The sequence below is a fragment of the Molothrus aeneus genome, chromosome 15 (genome assembly GCF_037042795.1).
Source record: "Molothrus aeneus isolate 106 chromosome 15, BPBGC_Maene_1.0, whole genome shotgun sequence".
NCBI classification, from domain to species: Eukaryota; Metazoa; Chordata; class Aves; order Passeriformes; family Icteridae; genus Molothrus; species Molothrus aeneus.
The window spans coordinates 15651188-15672969 of record NC_089660.1 but is presented as its reverse complement, the minus strand read 5'-3'; the positions used below and the strand labels follow the sequence as shown (position 1 = coordinate 15672969).

The window sequence follows — 21782 nt, the reverse complement described above, 5'->3', positions numbered from 1 at the left end:
ATGTTTTGAGTTGAGGCTCTGAGGTGCTTGCAGGCATACTGCAGGTACCAGAAGTGAAAGAGGTGTTGTTATCATCAAGGTACTTCAGTGTTATATCAAGTGTAATCAGAAGTGAATTAATTAAAGCAGTGTGTACATGTAAGTCCTTTTATGGTGGATGTTCAAACAACTCATATCGTGCAGTTTAGAGCTCAGTGTTTCAGACTTTTGTAACCCTCTCCTCTCTGTGAGAAGGCAGAGGGTGCCAGGACTGCTATCAGAGGACAAACCTCTCCTGTAAAGGTCTTTTTGTCAAATGTGGTTCTTAAAACAAGTTAGGAAATTGTGTGCATTTGTCCATCCTGGCTCTGGCATGTTTCAAGGTTAATTTTTTCAGCTCACACAACTTGTGTAGGATGGGATCTAATGGTTGCTTGGGTTTCATCTGACCTTGGAGTGAGCAAAAATCTGGAGAAAAAATTGTATTTCTTGTTGGTCTCAGCTCTACCAGGATTAAACTTGTTTTTGCAGCATGACATACCCTTGACGTGGTTGTCACTTAGAAAAATTGCCTGGAAATGCATCAGGCTCTTCTGTCCAGCAGCTCAGGCACTGTGAGGCTGGTGATACTCCACCCCATGGAGAGGAGACACAAATCTGGACAGAGGAGGGGCTGACAGGGTTGCAAGGTGACCAGAGATACAGATCCTGAGCTGTAGCTTCAGTCTGACAAGCAGAGCCAAACCCTTCTTTTTTCAAGTCCAAAACCCCAGGTTTTGGTGAACTTGGCAGCAGTGGGGGCTGAGCTGGGGGTGCTGCCAGCCCAGCTGTGGAGGAGACCACATCTGGCAGGGCTGTTCCATGGGAACCAGAAGGTGAGGAGCTGGAACTGCAGCTTCAGCTCAGCCTGTCCAGGGTGATGGGTGACCTGGGTGACCCCTGGGTGACAGGAGCTGCCCTGGCCCCACCTGTGTGGAGGAGGCTGGGAAGCTGGGAATTGATGGAAACATAATGGATTAGACCTGGACCCTGCCTGGCACACATCTAAAGCTGTTTGCCCAGGATAGTGTGCTGATTTGATATGTGTGAAGCTTGTGGTTTTGTTTTTCTAGCAGGCTGGAAAATGTATCAAACGAGGAGGAGATTAAAATGACCCCAAATGCTCAGAGCACTAAGAAAGGAGGCACTCAAAATCAATCCTCTGATCTTTTTGAACTAAACTCGTGGTTTTCTGAGCTGCAACTCTGTGATTTGGACAGGGCAGAGATGGGAAATGGGTCAAAAGCTGAAAGTGTACCTAAATGTAAAATTTTGACATACTCCAGTATTAGCACTCCATGTGCTGCTCTGGCCTCTCAAGCTACTTTAGTTTACTGCTGGGGGAGGTTGAAAGGTGATTCAGTCATAGTTTACAAGTACCTAAAAAGGGAAGGGGTTTCTATTGCTAGATGGGATTCAAATTTACCAGAGAAAGGCAGAGATCTCTTGGCTGGAAGCCAAAGTTAGAGGAGTTCAGACTATGAATAAGAATTGCAGTTTCAACTTTTTATGAGTGAAAACCAGAGGAAAGTCTTTGTCTGGAATTAAGCAGAGTCATCAGCACTGAATGGCTCTAAATGAAGATTTCTCTGTTTTTCTGAAAGCAGCAGGAATTATGAAGTGAGGCTTTCCAGCCCATCCCAGAGAGCAAGGCCAGGCTTCCCTTTTGCCCAGAGCAAGGCTCTGGATGCTGTTTCCCAGGCTTGGGGCTCTGCCTGCTCTTCCCACGCTGCTGTCCAAGCACAAGCCCTGCTGCAGTGCAGCAGAAAGGGCACAGATGTGTCAGGGAGCACAGCTCTGCCTCTTTGTGCTCAGCCCTTTTCCCAGACAGTCCAGAATATTTTGGGACTGGGTTCCCCTTTCACTGCTCTGTCTGATTCAGCTGGGGGACTGCAGTCCATGGAGTCCATCAAGTGTGGCCTGGAGCTGAATACACTGTCTCTTTCTCTCCTGTAGTGAGACACCAAAAACATGTAGACTGGGGTGGAAAGATGCTCTCCTCCCTTTTTCTGGGCAGGACTCCATGCTGGAGGGGTGGGATACTGTGTGTGTGTGTCAGCTCTTTGGTTTCTTTGGATCTGCCTGCTTAGGAATGTCCTGTAATCATCACTGGTGGCATGTGCAGAGGTTTAGGTGAGACATGATTCATGTTGGTGGGGAGGGAGATCAAGTTCCTTGCTTGTTCTTGGCTCTCTTCTTCCACAGGCTTCAGGTTCCTGGGGTTTGCTCTGCTCTTGCCAGCATTTTGGTGGAGAGGGGCAGGGCTGACACACCTTTCTCCCAGCATTTTCCAGTTTCTCTTCCACTCAGGGTGATGGTAGCACATAGAACTATGGAAAGGAGATGAGAGGAGAATATTCTTTCATGCCCCAGGACTCAGTTGTTATATCAGTTTTAACACCAGTTGAACTTCTTTACATCCTACTCCTGGTTCTAGCTTATAAAATATCAGAATTCTTCACACCTGTGTCTTCTCTGAAATGAGACAAGAGTTGTCCCTTCAGTGACTGGTATCTCAGTCCAAATTAACCCATATTCTGTCCATATGCTGCCTGCTTCATCATTCTGCAGGCCACCAGGCTGGAAATAAAACAAGGCAGATGCAGCCATGTCAAGGTCAGGACCTTCCTTGTATTTAAGGTGTATGGATAATGTTGGCATGGGACAGGGTGACCTCGGGGTACAATAGGAGCTGACTGACACACACATTCAGACAGAATAAATATTTGAGAGTCTATTTCTCTATTCCCCAAAATGACCCCTATAAAAGCAAGGTCCTGTTTACCTTCCTGGCTCTCCATGCAGTCTTCTGGGAAGAGACCAGCTCTCTTCTCCCTTCACTGCCTTCCAGCTCTTCTGGGCAACCCATTTCCAGGCAAGGATCAGGGGTATGGGCTTCACAAAACCCATGACACCTTGGATTTTCATAGAATTCCTAAAGTTTGGTGAAAGCTGAGATCATTTCTGGTCAGAAGTCCCTGTTTGTGCCAAAGCACAGTGACCTGGGAAGGTGTGAGAGATGTCAGTGCACAGCCTGCAACCACTGCCTGCAGCTGACCCAATGGTTTTGTGCTCTCCCTGTCCCATTAGAAAATCATGGAATGGTTTGGGTTGAATCAACCTTAAAAAAACCCTTAAAATCCATCTCATTCCAACCCCCTGCCATGGACAGGGACACCTCCCACTACCCCAGGCTGCTCCAAGCCCTGTCCAGCCTGGCCTGGGACACTTGCAGGGATCCAGGGCAGCTGCAAGGTGTGATGTGCCTGGGACCAGCCCATGTTACCCACCCCCAGCCCTGGGCCTGCCTTTCAGTCACTGTGAGCTTTGCTTGGCTCACTCCTGTCACCCTGAACTGCTCCATTTCTATCCATGCTGGGATCCTTTTGATTAAGGACAATTTAGCTGGGATCCTTTTGATTAAGGACAATTTACCTTCTCACTCCCATCAGGAATATGAGAGAGCTGAGAGGTTCCTACCTCAGGAGCATATTCCTGATGATGGCTGTGCTTTTCATTATTTTGTGTAAGATCCCTTTTGGTGAGAACAGTCTTTAAATACTATCAACCTACACTGACTTAGTTGGCATGAAGAACTAGAGGAGACATACAAAAGTCTGTAGAACAGTGATTGCTCTGATGAAACCCATCCAGTCCCTCAGCCTTTGAGTGCTCTGCCATTCCACAAGATCAGAATGCACAAAGCAATTAGAAGGTGGTTTGTGCATATTAGAAAGAGGAAATTATCCATCAGTAACACACCTCAGACAAGGAGAAGCCATTGTTACCAATATTCTTAAGGCAAAGCCAGCAAGTTGCCATTTCCTTTTTTAAGGTTAGTACTGAGAAAGAAAAAGGGAGCTAGAAGAGTGCAGAGCTGTCAGTTGAAAGAAAAATTGCAAGCCTGCTAATCCTTTCTTGTCAGGCTTAATATAAAGCCTGGCAGAGATTGATAAGAAGTGTCTCCCTCTCTGTCTGATGTTCCAGGTGCATGGTAAAAATCACTTCTCTGAAACACCCACGTGCAGAGCCAGGCTCCAGGCTGGAGAGGCTGCTGGCCAGCCTGACACTGCTGGCACAAAACCATTTAAAATACCTATTCTTTCACTTTTCTTCTTGCAGCCTGAATAAATGGCTGTTCCTCCCCTCCTAATCCTTACACATGCAGGATTTTCTTGCAGCCCCTCTCAGTGATTGTTGCTCTGCTGGTGTTGAGCTGAACAAGGTCTCTGCAGCAGATTTGGAGCATGTGGGGCACAGGGGGCTGCTCCCTCTGCTCCGTCTGCACTGACCCGTTCTGCCTGGGGCTGCTGGGGCTGTGGGACTGGCAGCACGCCCGTGGCAGCCACAGAGGTCATGAAGGTGTTGGAAATCTGCAGCAGCAATGGCCAGAAGCAGGGGAAAAATAATCCCTGAAGAGCTTGAGCTGGTGTGTGGTGGGAGAGCTCAGCAAAGCTCTGCAGGGACAGGAGACACAGGGTGCTGCCTGCATGGGTAGGGCTCTGTGGAACATCACATCTGGTCATGGGGAGCCTCCAGAGCCTCCCTCTGTTCCCTGTGTGGATGTGTCTGACTCCTGCTCCTTCCCTGGGTGCTGTTTTCCCCCTCTCCATCACCTCGTGGCAGAGGGAGCAGCAGGAGCTTGGCCAGGGGAGGGGTTTGGGGGCTCCTCTTGTGTGTGCACATCTCTGAGAGCGGCAGGTTTCAAAGTGTCCCTTTTCTCTTTCCCCAGCTGCTCCTCCCAAACTGAAGAAACTGAAAAGCCCAAATGTTCACGTGGGTGAGAAGATTTCCCTGAAATGTGAGGCGACTGCTGGGAACCCTCAGCCATCCTACAAATGGTTTAAGGATGGGAAGGAGCTGAAGAAGAGCAAAGACATCCGGATCAAGTATGGGAATGGGAAGTAAGTACAACACAGGGCTGCTCTGCCTCTGCTCACTCAGGGGCTGGGGCTGGGGCTGGAGGTGCTGCTGTGCTCCCCAAATCTCTGCTGAGCAGTCCCTCAGAGCCACAGGACCATGCTCAGCCCAGTTACCATGGCCAGGAGAGTGAGTAAGGTCCCAGTGACCTCAGAGAGCACGGGGAGAGGAGCAGGGCACACACAGGGAAGGTGTTGGGTTTGTAGATGGGCTGTCCTGGGGTCAGGGAGGCACTGGCTACCTGAGACAGGTGTCCTGTGACATGGGGAGGCTTTTCCTGGTAGCTGTGGGCAGCTCAGGTTGCCTGGGGTGACTCCTGCTCTGTGACTAAGGGTTGGAGGCAGAAGGCACCCAAACCCAGCTGTTGCCCCATCACTCAGCAGCAGGGCTGTGGGAGGAATTGGTTTGTTCCCTCCTGAATTTAGGTGGACACAGAAGCACCTAAGGCCACTGAAAAATCACAGAATGATAAATTAGGGCTGGAAGGGACCTCTGGAGATCACCCAGTTCAACCCCCCTGCCAAGGCATCAGCATCTGGAGCAGGTGACACAGGAATGTGTCCAGGTGGGGTTGGAATGTCTCCAGAGAAGGAGACTCCACCCTCCCCGGGCAGCTGTTCCACTGTTCTGCCACCCTCAGCATAAAGAAGTTCTTCCCCATGTTGGGATGGAATTTTTCATGGTTTAGTTTATGGCCATTGCTCCTTGTCCTGTCACTGGGCACCGCTGAAACGAGCCTGGCACCATCCTCTGACCGCCCTTGGAGATATTTATGTGCATGAATGAGATCCCCTCCCAGCCTTCTCTTCTCTACACTGAGCAGGGCTGAGATGCAGGATTGCCTCACAACACTGATCAGGGGTCATGGTCACCTGCAGAGACCTTGCCTTGTGCAAATCCTTCCATCTGTCCACCCTGGGCAAGCTCCCTCACATCTGCCCCAAAGTCCCCACCCAGCAAAGCTCTCAGGTGGCTCTGAGTGAGTGTCACCCTCAGCCCCAGCTCATTCAGTGTCACCCTCAGCACCAGCTCATTCAGTGATTGTCACCCTCAGCACCACCTCATTCCGTGAGTGTCACCCTTAGCACCACCTCATTTAGTGTCACCCTCAGCCCCAGCTCATTCAGTGACTGTCACCCTCAGCACCCCCTGAGAGTGACACTCATCACTGAATGAGTTCAGTGTCGCCCTCAGCACCCCCTCATTCAGTGATTGTCACCCTCAGCACCACCGCATTCAGTGAGTGTCACCCTCAGCACCATTTCATTCAGTGAGTGTCACCCTCAGCACCCCCTCATTCAGTGATTGTCACCCTCAGCACCATTTCATTCAGTGAGTGTCACCCTCAGCACCCCCTCATTTAGTGACTGTCACCCTCAGCACCAGCTCATTCAGGCAGGGCTAGAACAGCTGGAGAAAGAGGTCCCAGTGACCAAGATCAGGGGTTTTCACTGGGAATGGATTAAAATGAATCCATGTTGATATTTCTCAAGGCCCAATATTTAGATATGATGTATCTTAAAATTATTCCACTTTCATGGCTATGTTTGTATTCATACATCCTGACCTAGCCAGCAACAGTCAGATTGCAGCTGCCTGAGCCCTTGGAAAATTTGATTCTGATTATTTGCTAACATATGTTCTTGGTGTGTGCATACAAGGTCATCATGGACTTGTTTGAGTAGCAATTTTTAAAATTAGAAGCCACTACAAATCAGTTAGAAAAAATCGCTCGGTGTTTGAACGGGGCGTTGCCAATTGCCCAAATTTAATTTCAGTCCTGTTGGGTTTGGTTTCAGAGTCACACCCAAGATGGTTGACCTCCTTTGTAATAATTCTGGGACTTGTGGCTGTTTTGGGATGAGGCAGAGAGGTGGTCAGTGCTTCCAGGATAACTGGGTGCTGTCTGGGCTTGCAGGCAGCAGAGCCAGGGCAGAGCTGTGCCTGCCTCTCTCTGTCACAGTAATGGGCCCCCAGCTGGGTAATAATTACTATTGATTCCTCAGAAGGTTGATCAATGTCTTTATTATATTATCATTATTAAGAAACTCCTTGCTTTTATAGTCAGTTATGATACACCCGGACCTAATTGGTCCTCTAATCTAAACATCATCACCATTGGCTAATTAAGAAACTACTTTTTGGTGAACAAATCTTTAGAACACACTCTACATGATCACAACAGGTGTAGCAAGTGAGGATAAGATTGTTTTTTATTATTTTTTCTGATTTTCTCACAGACTTTTCCCAGAGAGGCCTGGGAAAGTTGTGTGTTGCTCTCTGTGGCCAGAGAGCTGCTGCCACACCTCTCCTCTGCTGCCCTCACTGTTTTTGGTGGCCCTTGTCATTCTCGTGGCCTTGGTTGTTTAGCAGTGGCTGCTGGGGCTGGGATGCCCTGGAGAAATGCCTGCAGCACACTCTGTGGGAATGCCCAGGGTGCTGGGGAGTGCTTTCCCTCAGGGCTAGAGAGGAACCAGCCCCAGAGCAGCCAGCACTGCCCTGCTGTGCTCCCAGTGTCCCAGCCCTTCCTCCTCTGCCCAGCACGGAGCTGTGACAGGGTGACATCCCACCCCCAGCCAAGGGGACAGGCAGCCCCTGGGCCAGGGACAGGAACAAATGCAAGGGAGTTGGTCCCCCTTCCTCAGCACTCTGCTGTCATCATTTTGCATTTACCAGTTTCCATGGAAACTTACTGGCTCTCCAGTGAGAGGCCAAAGATGTGTGGTGCTGGAAGGGCTTCCTGCTGGCAAAACAAGCCCAAGGATAAACATTTTAAGGAAAGCTGAGCACCTGCCTCTTCTGGTGTCTGAGACTCCCTCAGCAGCAAAGGGGTGAGCCCAAAGCATTCCCAGAATTGCTTCCCATCCCATCTTCTGCTCTCTGCTGCCATTAAAATGTGACTGTCTTGTGCTGGGACCAGGCTGTGGAGACTGGACTCCAGCAGCTGTTGAGCAGGAGCAAAAGGAAATGGCCTCAAGCTGTGCCAAAGGGGGTTTGGATGTTAGGGAGAACATCTTCACTGAAATGGAGGTCAGGCTTTGGAACAGACTGCCTAGGGAAGTGGTGGAAGTGTCCAAAACCTGTGTAGATGTGTCACTTGGGGACACATTGGTTCATTGGTGGCCTTGGCGGTGCTGGGAATGGTTGGACTCAGTGATCTCAGAGGGCTTTTCCAACCTAAACGATTCTGCCATTCTGTGGGACAGTTCTGAGGTAATTACCCCTCAGTGAGCATTTGCCCCTTGTTTAGCAGTGCAGGATCACTTCCCTGAGAGCATCTGGGTGGGTCTGTGCACACCCACCCTGGCATTGCCACCTCTGTCCCCGTTTGCTGGGCCCCAGAGCTGAAAACCCCGAGGCAGAGTGTCCCCTGGCATTGGAGCTGCCTGCCTCTGGTCTTGACTGCATGGAACAAGCACTGAAAACTGCTCAGAGCAGGCTGAGGGCTGAGAGAGCCCTCATGACTTTGATGTCTTCATTATGCAGCTGGTGGGGCCAAGTTTAGTGGAGGGACATGTGATATGGGTGTAGAGCATTACTTGCAGTCAGCTGGGAGGGGACTCCAGGGAAGGAGAAGCATCCCAAACTGTAAATCTCTGAAAGGACATCTTATTCTATAACAATTATTTTAGGAATAATGGGATTTATACATCTGGCTCCACTTAGAGATAACACTGGTCTCCAGATAATCCTCTGGGTTTCCCTTCAGCTCAGAGTGGGGATTTCAGAGGGCCAGAAATGGAGCACTGGGGAGGGACCTTCACAGGGAAAATACACGAGGCAAAAACTTCTCAGGCTGTGCAGGATCATTTCAACTTCCAGGTGCACAGGATCATTTCTTTAGAAGTGTAATACCTTACAGAGATTTCTGCTGGAGCCAGGCAAAAGGAGCCCTCCAGCAAAGTGATGTCCATTATGTTTCCCTTGGCCCTGTGAGGCCCTGGCAGAGCTGGGCACAGCTGAAATCTGTCCCCAGCTCTGAGATCTTTAGCATGCAGAGGAATAGGATGGGAGACAAGAACCTGGTTGCTCTCTGTGATTAATTTCTGGCTTTCCTCCCCATGTATGTAAAGAGCCTTGAGGTTTCTACCTAGAAAGTATGACTGAGGCACTGTTTTTTTTGGTGATTGGGTTTTTATCTGATCTCTAGAATAGGGGATCTCTTTCAAAATAAGGGGTGTGTATGTTGTAATGAGGAGAGGAGCACTTAACTGCATGTCAGCTCTTCAGCTTTTCCATCAATCATTTTCCCTCTTCTTTTTAAACTTACCAGCAAAACCTCTGGTGCCATCAGGCAGAGGAGTCAGGTTTTTTTAATGGATATTTGCTGGAGGGAGGGGAACAATTCTGATTCCTCCTTTCTGAACTTCATGTTCCATCTGTAATTAGTGACAGGCTGGGGCAAGCCCGGCTTGCACGAAGGGGAAACCTCTTTAAGGTGGAAGAAATTATTGGCTGGAATTTTATCTCCATCTCCATTTGAATAAAGCACAGTTGATGGGAAACCCAGAGAAATTACCAAGAAAGAGCCTGTGGTAGTGGAAATCCAGCCTAGTGAATGGCTCTCCCCCCAAGCTGCCAAAGTGATGCCATTTTTGGCTGAGTGTGTCTGAGGTCTGACTGAGGCTCCCAAGAAATTCAGGTTGGGTTTTGACTTTCTGACTATCCAAATGGTCAAATGCCAGCTATGGAGGAAGCCAAGGGAGTTTTTGCTTGTGGAGGTGTAGAGAACCTTCCCCTCTTGAAGTCATGCTCAAGGCTCAGCCTGGGACACGCAGAGGTTCAGCTGGAGCCTGGGAGTCCCTGAGCTGTGCCTGTCCTTACAGCCCTTTCCCTTTGTGTGCTCTTCTACCAGGGGACACTGCTGGGGTGATGAAGGAGGCATATCACTAGATTGGAGAGGGTTGGCAGTTCAGTTTGGGACAGGCTGACCATATGACATCCCCTGGGAGTGGTGTCCTACTTTCAGTATCACCAGGAATCCCTATTGTTAGCCTGTAAGTGGAGCCAAGGGATACCCTCCTCTCCTGTTTCTGTATAGTAGTCCCTCAGGCCATGCCACTTGAGCAGATTCATTGCTGGGGTCTTCCTTGTAGGGCTCCCAGTTGTAGATTATTCCCCACCCACAATGAATGGGGCTGTGGTCTTCCCTGTACAGCTCACTGCACTGGAATGAAGGCCAAAAAAAAAATAATGCCAAAGCAGCAGGGGAAAGAGAGTGCCAATAAAGATAAATGATTTCCTAATTAAGCCTGGAGACAAGGAGGGGCAAAGAGGACTGTTGAAGCCTTGTGGGAGCCAGAGTGAACCCAAGCAGGCTATACCACCACTCTGGCAGGGGTCTTTGGGCTGACATTTTTAAACAAAGGAAAAAGCTCATTTGACAATGGATCTTGCAAGAGCAATTCCAGATGCCTTGAAGCAAAGACTCTTCTCAAGCACCGGTGTTGTTATAATCACCAGGGGAGCTGCTGCCTTGCTAACTCTCACCATGGCATTATGAGCCTCCGATACTTGGGATTTGGTTTTAGCTGCTGAAGGCACTTTATTGGAGGGGGGTGTGAAGGAGAGCATCTCCTTTGTTTGTTTGCTTGTTGTTTTAGAGGAGATGATGGACATCATCTTGGCCAATGCACCTGGGACTGAACCAGGGAATTTGAGAACTGAAAGGAGAAGCAGTTGGGTCTTGAGCTCAAACAATCCACAAACTTTGCAAACTGGGGCTCCTGAGAGAGTCAGGGGATGGACATTTAATGAAACTTGACTGCATTATAGCTGCTAACAAGTCAGGGTCAGCTGCTGGGCTGCTTCAGCTGATGGGCTCTGCAAACTTAGAGGTGGAAGGAGCTTTGTGTGCCTGAAATTTGGTGTGGTTTTTCCAGCCATGCTGGCTGCTTACAAAAACAAAATAAAAATCTCTCTCTGCAGACCTTCGCCCACTCTGGTTGCAAAATGTCACAGATTAGGTCGAGGCCCTCCCTGAGACATGAGCTGAAATCCCATTCATCCTGTTTAGGTTAAAATGTTTTACCTTTGAGGAGGAGGGCTGGGGTGAGGGCTGGGGCTGCTGGCAGCTCACCCTGCACAGCACATCACAGACCTGCAGGCAGGAATTTGCAGCAGAGCAGACACTGCTGAGGAGCTGTGACATGTACCAGCTGCAGAAAATGGCCTGGGGAGAAAAGAATGACATGAGGAGACATAAACCTTTATCTAGATCTCCTGCACACCCTGTGTATGACCATGGTGGTGTCTCACAGGGGTTTGGAGCAATAGTTCCCTGCCCATGTGAAGGTGCCATCCCTTTCCCATGATTTCTATTCCCCAAAATGCTTTTCCTGGTGTCAGTATTTGCAGCCTGGCCCTGCTCATTTCCAGTGCAGGGCTCTGTCCAGGGCTGTCCCCATGACAGCTGCTCTTGGTGTGGCACCTCCCTCTCCTCCTTGATCCTTTATAACTTTATGTGCTTTGCTTTAAAGGTCCTCTCAGGCCTTCCTCCCCACTCCTGGCAGTCCCTGAAGTTTTGGTCCTGCCTCTGATTTGCCCTGCATATCAGCCTCCACCCAGTATGTGACACACTTCCAAACTAGGGCTCTGAGCCTTGTCCCCAGCAGCATGGGCCCTCTTTTCCCTCCCTGCCACATGACCAGCTCAGGGTTTGGTTGCTGAGGTAGTGAGACCTGGGCACCCTGAGGGGCCCTGTCTCTGTTTTGAGGTCACACACTCTTTGGGATAGCGAGGAATCTGTTCCACATTTGGTGCTGGGAAGTCCCTGGGAAGTCTTGGGACTGCTCCTGTATGAGATCACAGGAAGCAGGGAAAGAACCTGCTGGGAGCTGGCCTCAGAGCACTGCTCCAGGACCTACATTTTCTCAAAGAAATTAAAATCCTGGCATTGGGGCTGGAGGAAGCATTCATAGGATGGATCAATTGCCTTGAATTCCAGAATACAAAGGGCCCTGCAGTGACATTGGGTCTGTGCATCAGCCACAGCCCCAAACTCAGCTTTTGCTCATTTATTGACCTCACACCCTGGCAGGTGCCACAGCCTGGGCTGGCACAGGGAGCAGCAGCAGCATTGCACAGGGATTTGCCTCTCAACACAGCAGCCACAAAGTCCAGCCCAGGCCCTGCTGTGGTGGTATCACTGCCTCTGCTGCCCCACACCTCTCCCCATTTGCAGAACACCCCTGGCTGCGTTTGAGCCTGCAGGGGCTTGCACAAGTGACCCTGCTCTTTGGAGTGTACTTATTGATCCTGTCCCCTCCTGTTGACACTGTCCAACCCAGAAGTAGCTCACCCTCACTCTGAGCCCAGTGTCAGTGTCAGCTCTGCAGAGTGAGGACTGGGAGAGTCTTCCTCTTAAAATCAGCCTGTCCCAAGCCTGGGCACAGAGAGACCACAGCACTGCTGAGCAGAGAAGGGGCAAATCTGCTTCTCAGGTTAGAACAGCACTTTAATGTTGGGGAACAGGGGCAGGAGAGAGCAGGTAGAGTGGGTCAGGGGATGGCTGGTCCTGTCCTGGGCACTGTGAGGACATTACCTGTCCCCCACCATCCCAGCAGGTCAAGCACAGAGCGGGTCAGGAGATGGTGTGAGGGGAGGAAGGGAGATAGAGAAGGGATGATGGCCAAGCTGAAAATTCCAAACCTTCCTGTCCTTACCCTCCTTATTTCATTGCTTTGCTTGAGGGCATTTCTGTCCCCTTTCCCATTTGTTCTTTCTGTAGCTGATACTGAGCTGGCCAGATGATGCTGTGGAGCACAGAAAACACTTGTTTTCCTCAAGCACTGTGAGCACAGCTAACCTGCCCAGCTCTGCTGAGCTCAGCTGGAGGGCAGGGAAGAGATCAGAGGGGCTGTGCAAGGGACAGAATGCTTCTGGCTGCTCCTGCCCTGCCAGACATGGCTTTGCCATGCCATCCCCACACTGCCTTTGCATTGCAGTGATTCCCTCTGCCTGAATTAACCCACTGAGTGCTGGGGGTGATGGATGTGTCCCCCCAGAGCCCCTGGCCCAGCCATGGGGCTGCCCAGTGCTCGATGGCTGCTGCACAGCACTTGTGGTTTGTAAGCTGGATGTCCTGAATCTTCTTGCCAATCATTAACCTGCTCTTTCAGGGCAAATGCAGCTGGGTGAGAGTGCCAGGGCAGCACGTAGGTACCAATTAAATCTCTGGCAGGATGCAAGCAGTGCACGTTACAGCAATTGCTGGCACTCATGCTCTCAGCAATGCCAGTGTGCTTCCTGCTGCAAACAGAGGGAATGGAGTTAATGGGTGACCACAGCAGGGCAGCCAGTGTGTCCTTTGCAAGGGTCATGTTTGGGAATTTCCTTTTCCTATGGTTTCAGGTGTGTTTACAATGTGCAGTGCTCTCCATTGACAATTTCAGGGCCACATATGGGGTGGTCTCCAAGTTCTCTTCGTCAGCTCATTCCTTGACTTCTTTGTTACTTATGTGTTAGTTACCCTATTTTTAGAAGACTAATAAACCACTGCAACAGTCGTAATCCTGGAGCTGTTCTTGTCCAGAACGATGCAGAAGTGGCTGAACTCACACAGGGAGCACGGAGTCCTCAGTGTAGGTGTCACAGGGGCAGCTCATGGCAGCTGCTCTCCTGATCCCATGCTCTGACAGGAATGGCTTAGTGAGGAGATGACCTGGGAAGATGGCCCCATTTCCACTTGGCAGTAGGTAAGAGGGGAAACATGATTCAAGCTTGACCAGCGTGCTGGTGGGAACATGCCTGCTGTCATGGGAAGTTCCTCCTTGGCTCAGATGCAGGGCCTGTTTCTTCTCCTCTCACTGCACTGGAGGCCTCAGGGCCTGAGCTCATATTTAGATGTCTAAATTACAGCCGATGAGGACACCCTTCCCAGCCAGAATTTGCCAGGATCTTTGTGTAGGTCCTGGCCAAGGGCTGATCTCTCTGTTTCCCATTGTAGTCTGGAGATTGGCACTGAAGAGGGTGATTTACTCATCCCTCCAAACTGCCCTCTGGGGGACTCTTTTCTCTTGGCCAGAAAGGTATTTTGGGGGATCTTCTTTTGGCCAGGCTGAAGGTCTCCTTGTGAATCCTATCCCTCAGAGCTTGCATACAGCACATTCCCCGTGGCTCATCCCTCCACTGGCACTACAGGAGATAATTAGTGCGTGGCTAAGTCATATGTGCTGAGGGTCAGGCAAGACAATGAGGCACATTTTCCCCTGGAGTAAAGAGATGTCAACAGAGTTGCACTGCAGCGAAATGATGGCATCTGTCAGTGACCCTGGCCCTTTCACTGAGCAAACAGCCCGGGGCAGAGCCTTCCTGCAGAAGAATGGCATGGTCTGGCAGCCAGGCACCCTTGTGAACGCACACGTGGGGCTCTCCCAGGGCTGCTGTCCCCAGGAGCCTTCATCCCACACTCCTGGGCCCACAGTAACTCCTTGGAGGCCACTCCTTGGTGTGTCTGTGAAATCAGCCCTCAGGAGAACAAAGTACCTGCCCCTGGGGACAGCAGGGGGAAGAGCACAACTTGGAAAAGATGGTTTCCAGTGGAGTTTTGGGGTATTTCAGAAGCATTTGGAGATAGTAAAATAGATCAGAACCAGATCAGGTGAGGACTTGTCCATTTGACATCCTTCAGCTCAGTTCTTCCAGTGCACAGGATTATCCATATTAACTAAAAGGCCCATGGTTAATGCTGTGAGGCAAAGTATCTCTCTGGCTGTTTCAGTGCTTCTTAGAATGGGGAAATTCTCTTTGCATTTATGCTCCACATGAAAGCTGATCCATATCTCCAACCTTCATCTCCTTTCCCCTGAGTCTGTCACCAGACCTTATACAGCCCAGTGTGGAGACCAAGAGGGGCCACACCATTGGCCTGGGCTATGAAAAGCGAGAAGAAACTCTTGATTTTTCAAGGGAATCTTCCAGTCCAGGATCATTTCAACCAATTGTGATGGCAAAAATAAGTTCTTTTGACAGTACAAGTCTTGTGCATTAAAACAAAGTAATCCCCTTTGGTTTCACCTTGATGTTGCTATGCTCCAAATGCCAACATCACTCTTTATTCTGCTCACATTCCTCTCCAGTTCCAGGTAAAAGACCAAATGTCTCTCACCCTCTTGCTGGAGCTGAGTCTGTCAAGTGTGGCTCCTTTTGTGCCACTCCCTAACTCACATCTTTGGGACTTACACCCCCTTATCTGTAAAAATCACATACCTAGGTGATATTCTAATGCAGTAATGGATTTTTCCAGTTGCTCCACCTGGTGAAATGTGCTGTGGACTGAGATTGCCATGCAGCTAATTATCATTAGAACATCTATGCTCTGGCAGCTGAAGGCAGCATGTCCATTGATGCTCTCAGCTCTGCCCTGGCAGAGAGCCCCAGTGTGCTGATGTGCCAGGCTGGTGTTTTCTATGGACTCTGAGTTAGAGCCTTGCTCTTCCAAGCTGCTTTCAGCATGTGCTGCCTGCACTGCAGCCTGGTTTGTGAAACAAATGGTGTATTCTGGCAGAGAGAGTTGAGACAGCTGGGAGAAAGTAATGGCTGGGCAGGGAGCAGGCTTGGAGTTGCATTCTGGAGCCATCTCACTCTTTTGATGAGCATTTTCACACCTTCCTCTATGGAAGGAGTGGGGAACCTGCTCCTGAACAAGGTGCTGCAGCCCAGCAGAGCCCAGGCACCCTTTGTGCCTCCCAGCAAGGTGCAGGAACCAACAGACCCAGGGCAGCAACAGGCACTGGGTGCCTTTACATGTCCTTAAATGCCTCTTTCTTGTGCATTACCTGACTCCAGAGGCAGCACAGCAGTGAGGGCACCATGCCCAGGGCTGCCACAGGCTGTGCTCAGACACTTGAGAGCACTCAGAGAAGGGTGTTGTGCTGGGAGTCGAGGCAGAATCACCCCTCTTATTTAGGCTCCCATGTTGGAATGTGTTACACAAATGGATTGGGGGAGACCTACAGTCAGAGGGATTCAAGAGGTCTTTGCATACTGTCAACATCCATTTAGAAATTGCTCCACATGTGGCCCCAGCTCATGCAATTGAGCCATTGACCGCATCCTGTAAAACAGGGCAGTGCCTGTTTCCTGGGAGCTCTACCAAGTCGTCTCCAAGTGCTTTTAATTTACTAATATAACTAGTGAGATGTTCCTGCTGTGTCCTTGCGCCGTGCCTCCCAGGAGAACAGCTTGTCAGGGTGTTAAAAAGATGCCAGTGTGCTTCTGTGAAGGGCTTCCTATGGACAATGATTTGCACATCCCATAGAAAAGTCCTTCTCGGATGACACATGTAACATTGCAGCTATGTCCAAGGCTAATGGTTATTTTCCACATAAATGGAATTATATTTGCCTTCAGCAACATCGGCCACTGGGACCTCTTTCTAAAGCTGGCAGCGCTTCCAAGTCTCTAAATAAAGTGACACAGACCTGAGGTAAAAGCTTGGGGTAGAAAGCAAACAGAGATGTTCTCACGAGAAGAGCAGACAGGGTGGGTTTTGATAAGATGGCTAAAATGGAAGAAAATGTAGAAAAAACAGAGGGTCTCATGTGGGAGTCCCACTGCGGTCTCATGAGTGGCACTCAGCGTGTGTTGAAGGCTCCTATAGATCCCTGTGAAACTGGGCAACAAAAGGTTTTGCCTGTTAGTCAGAGCCATCCCAGAGAATGAGTCACAGCCAGTGGGAAAGGCGATGCTCCTTCAGCAGTGCCGCAGAGCTCTGCAGCAGAGATCTGCCTCTCCTGTGCAGGGGCACGGGCTGGGAGGTGGCACGGGCTGGGAGATGGCACGGGCTGGGAGATGGCATAGGCTGGGAGATGGCACAGGCTGGGAGGTGGCACGGGCTGGGAGGTGGCACGGGCTGGGAGATGGCACGGGCTGGGAGGTGGCATAGGCTGGGAGATGGCACAGGCTGGGAGATGGCACGGTCTGGGAGGTGGCACAGGCTGGGAGGTGGCATAGGCTGGGAGGTGGCATAGGCTGGGAGGTGGCATAGGCTGGGAGGTGGCACGGGCTGGGAGATGGCACAGGCTGGGAGATGGCATAGGCTGGGAGGTGGCATAGGCTGGGAGGTGGCACGGGCTGGGAGGTGGCATAGGCTGGGAGGTGGCATAGGCTGGGAGATGGCATAGGCTGGGAGATGGCATAGGCTGGGAGGTGGCACGCGCTGGGAGGTGGCACAGGCTGTGAAGTGACACAGGCTGTGAAGTGACACAGGCTGTGAAGTGACACAGGTAGTTGTCCCACCCCCCCTCTCCTGCTCTTTGGAGGCACATCTGGCTGCTCAGATGAGTGTGTGCAGCTCAGCCACACATGTCTGTAGTCCATTGGAGTGTGGATTTGGGGGACACGAGGTGCTTGCCCTTTTTTTAGGTTGAGTTGAAGCTGTCAGTGATATGTGCAGGGCAAACCCCAGGGGGTGGATGTGCAGGGTGGTGAGGGGTGAGTCCCCCTGGGTGCTGTGGGTGTTTGTGCTGAGTGTGTGGCACTGCTGAATGCAGCTGGTGGAGCACTGACTGCTCAGCATCCCTGCTGAGGAAGGTGCAGAGCAGGCATCTCCTCTCCACATCTCTGTCTGACAGGCAGATCCCACTGTCCATCAGTAAATTGGCTTTTTTCCAGTGTGGAAAGCCTGTGCTGGAGTGCTGGGACTCTGGGCCTCAACTCCTCACAAGACTTTCTGTGTGAATGAGAGCAGGTGTCAGACCAAACCACACCACACGCTCAGAGCAGTGGGTTCAGAGGGAGATGTTCACCTAGCAAATCCTGGGAAGGGACTTGTCCAACTCCTATCCAGGCTCCAGTGCCTCTTCAGCAAGCTCAGGCAGCCCATCCTGTCAAGCAGGGGTGACCCTCCAGGCAGCATCCCTGGGCCAGGAATGGTTGTCACTTCATGAGGTTGGTCAGCAATGGAGTAAGAAATGTCTGCTGTACTTTTCAACAGAAAGATTTCCAGACTGCAGTTCAACAAGGTGAAGCTTGAAGATGCTGGGGAGTACAGCTGCGAAGCCGAGAACATTTTAGGGAAAGACACCGCAAAAGGCAGCCTGAATGTGAAAAGTGGTAAGTGAAGAAGCCAGCAAATGTCTCGAGCTGTCTACCATTCCACAGAAAGGTTCTGCACATGGTCTGTCTTGTATTTTGTTTCATGCTTTCAGGATATCGAGTAAAACAATCTTAGGAGAGATAAGAAAAATGCAGCTTAGCATAAATGTTTATCTTTGTTATCTGTCACTGGCAATGTGGTTAATTTACATTTTAAATAAACTTACAGTCTATGTATTTTTCTTAAAAAAAGGGGTAAGGAGGAAAGAAAGCTGGTGGGCTTGATGTTTTCATTTTTTAAAGAATTTCTGAGAAGCAAAACTCACCAGAAGACAAGTAATTAGACCATAGCTTTGTGATGAGTGAAGTTGCTTCTGATTTTCATCCTAGAATGTGTGCTCCATCTCTTAGAGCTCAGCGGATGGAGTCTGAGGTTAAGTGGTTTATTATTATCTTGGTCATAATAATTATATTGCTTAACACGATGGTTTGGATGCACCCTCCGGCTCAGAAAGTCCCTACAGTGGCTGCCAGAAGCTGGGAGGGCACAGCTGGGAGGGGGTGACTGTATTTCCTAAGCTCTTCCTCCTGCCATTCACAAGGGGCACTGTGGCAGCCTGGGCTGTGAGCTGGGCTCTGCCTCTGGGCTCTGCAGCCCTTTGCTGGGATCCAGGTTTTTGTTCTCATCCCATGTGAGGGAAGGTAGCTTTCTCCTGCTGCTTTCTGGCAGTATTTTCTCTCTCAACCTCGGCGTGTTTGCCATCCTGAATCTTTTCTTCCATGAAGCTGCAGCATCACACAGCCTCCCCCTGCCTGCTCCATCCCAGTGCTGGCAGGGTCTGCAGGAAGGCCACCCTTATTCACACTTCCCTGCCTTCATCCTCTGCTGCTCTGCTGGGTTTATTTCCAATTCTGATCGGAAAGGTGCCCCAAGTAAGAAACTGAGGCAGTGCTCTCCTTTTGTCTTTCTTGCCCCACTCTCTGGCTGCCCCACACCACAAAAACTGCTCCTGTGTGATGGGAGCTGCATGTGCAACCTCCCTTCCCCCTGTGCAGCCATCAGAGCCCTGTCTGCTCCTCTGCTGCCCCTTCCCCAGCACCAGAAACCCTCCCACAGGAGAAGGAGTGAGGTTGAGCAGTGCCAGCTGCAGGGCCCTGACCTGCACAGCAGGGAAATGCACACAGGGAAATGCACAGCAGGGAAATGGACACAGGAAAATGCACACAAGGAAATGCACACAGAGAAATGCACAGCAGGGAAAGGCACACAGAGAAAGGCACACCAGGGAAATGCACAGCAGGGAAATGCACAGCAGGGAAATGCACACAGGGAAATGCACACAGGGAAAGGCAGAGCAGGGAAATGCACACAGGGAAATGCACACCTGGTAAATGCACACAGGGAAATGCACACAGGGAAATGCACACCTGGTAAATGCACACCTAGTAAATGCACACAGGGAAAGGCACAGCAGGTAAATGCACAGCAGGGAAAGGCACACAGGGAAATGCACACAGGGAAATGCACAGCAGGGAAATGCACACAGGGAAATGCACACAGAGAGATGCACATCTGGTAAATGCACACAGGGAAATGCACACAGGGAAAGGCACACAGAGAAATGGACACAGGGAAATGCACACAGGGAAATGCACACCTGGGAAACGCACAACAGGGAAATGCACACAGGGAAATGCACACCTGGTAAATGCACACAGGGAAATGCACACAGAGAAAGGCACAGCAGGGAAATGCACACCTGGTAAATGCACACAGGGAAATGCACACAGGGAAATGCACACCTGGTAAATGCACACAGGGAAATGCACACAGGGAAAGGCAGAGCAGGGAAATGCACACAGGTAAATGCACACAGGGAAATGCACACCTGGTAAATGCACACAGGGAAATGCACACAGGGAAATGCACACCTGGCCACTGCAGGGCAGGCAGCACCTGCCAGGGTGCTCAGGAAACCACCCTGTGTGGCAAGGACCCTCCCAGCAGGGATGGGCTCACTCCTGAGCTGCCCAGAAATTGTTAAGACCTGAAAACCCACGAAAGGCACACAGAGATCTCTCTGTGAATCTGGTGGGTTCCCTGCCTGGATGATCCATGCTCTCAGCTGCCTTGCCCCCCTGCCCTTGGCTCACTGCTCAGCTGCAGGCACACCTTGCTGCTCTTTGCAGATCACCTGCCAGCACAGCAGGGCCAGCCCAGGGGGTGCTGATCCCTGGAGGCTTTTCTGGCCCTGTCCCCCCTTTTTTCACCTTTTTTCACCTTTTTTCACCTTTTTTCACCACTCTTTTTTCCCCTTTTCCCTGCAGCTACCCAGAGTTAAGCAGCCTTCCCCAGTTTGCAGGCATGTGCTCTCCTGGAGGATTCCTGTTCCCTCACTGCTGGGCCTTCCTGGAGCCTTGCAAGCTTTCCTCCTTCTTCTGTGACACCTTTCAGTGCAAAACTCCTCAGGGCACCTGAATCCACACATGTGTTGTCCCCTGTTTCTTCTTCCCCAAGATCCTTAGCACTGATCCTGTTGTGACTCCCATTGCAAAGTGCTCTTTGCTCTATTCCAATACCACTTTTCAGTTTCAGAAAAGCAGCTTTTCAGCCATACACATCTGTTGCAAGTCACCAAATCCACCACATCTTTAGAGAGAGTGGCTGCAGAGCAGAGACCCCTTGGCACTTAGAAAATGCCCCTCAGCCAAAGCCTCCCCTCACCCCTCCTCTACAATTCCAGCATTTCCACAAAACTCCCAGCTCAGAAATAAATGCTTTTGCATTGAGAAACTTTGTGAGGGTGTTAATTTCTGAGGAAATGCTTCTGGACTTAGTCAAAATATACTGCAATATATTGCAGATTTTATGACTTTGAAGTAAATTAGATGCTTTCTTAGAAAAATATCCCATTTCCCAGTTCTCATCATTGAATAGTCTAATGTTGATATCACACAGCCATGAGGGCACAGTTGATGTGTGACTATTTCAGGTTCTTTTTTTCTTCAAGAAATTTCTAGGCATCTCCTCAACTGCCCTGTCCCTTATCAAACACTGCAGAGAAAATCAAGTTGTACAAAAAATTCCTTCTGCTTTGAGCTCTTTGTGGTGGTCCCACCCCTGTCTCTGGCAGGGCTGCACCCCCAGCCCAGGCTCCTGGGGCTCCCTCCTTTGTGCATCCAGAGGCTGTGAGGGACTTCTCCAAAGGTGCTGGTGCTGCCAGCAGGGTTGAGTAGAGCGTTCTGTGGGCATTGGGGTTCCCAGTATCCTGGTTCAAAAATAGGAAATCACTCCCTGTGCTTGTCTCCCCTAATCCTGGGGACCTTCCTTCATCTGTTTCCTGTTCTTCCAGCTCTGGTCCAAGCATTATTTGTGCTGCAGAACTTCCATGGGATGGAGGCTCTTCAGAAAATCCCACCTTTTCCTAAACTCCACATTTTCCCCACTGCCACATCCTGCCATCCCATCTTTGCACTCTTGTGGCCATCAGGGCTAAGAAAACCTCCCACATTTCTGCTCATCTCCTGCCAGCTGAGCCCTGAGCCATCTCTGCCTCTTTATTGTGACACGAGGCCCTTCAGAGCGAGGGGACATCGTGCCCTGTGCCATCCCCTGCAGGGACACTCCTTGTCCTGCCTCTGTCACCCCAATGCCCTGCCCTAAAGCAGCACTGACACCTTGGCAGCCCCCAGCCTGTGCCCCCAGCAGCACCTGCCCCTCTGCTCCTCCCCACAGTAGCTAAGCCCACCCTGCTCTGCTCAAAAGAGATTATTTTGTTCACTACTTTCTTACCTTAATTTCCCCA

The 21782-nt window shown here is 50.5% G+C and overlaps 1 protein-coding gene across 2 annotated transcripts in view; it reads left to right on the top strand.

The window, feature by feature from the left end:
• The window catches only part of NRG2 (neuregulin 2), a 160108-nt gene that overhangs the window by 96061 nt on the left and 42265 nt on the right, over nt 1-21782 (top strand). For both annotated transcript variants that reach the window (XM_066559919.1, XM_066559918.1), the window contains exons 2-3: nt 4751-4922; nt 17876-17994. In XM_066559919.1, the coding sequence (XP_066416016.1) occupies nt 4751-4922; nt 17876-17994 (291 nt within the window). The remainder of the gene's footprint in view (nt 1-4750; nt 4923-17875; nt 17995-21782) is intronic.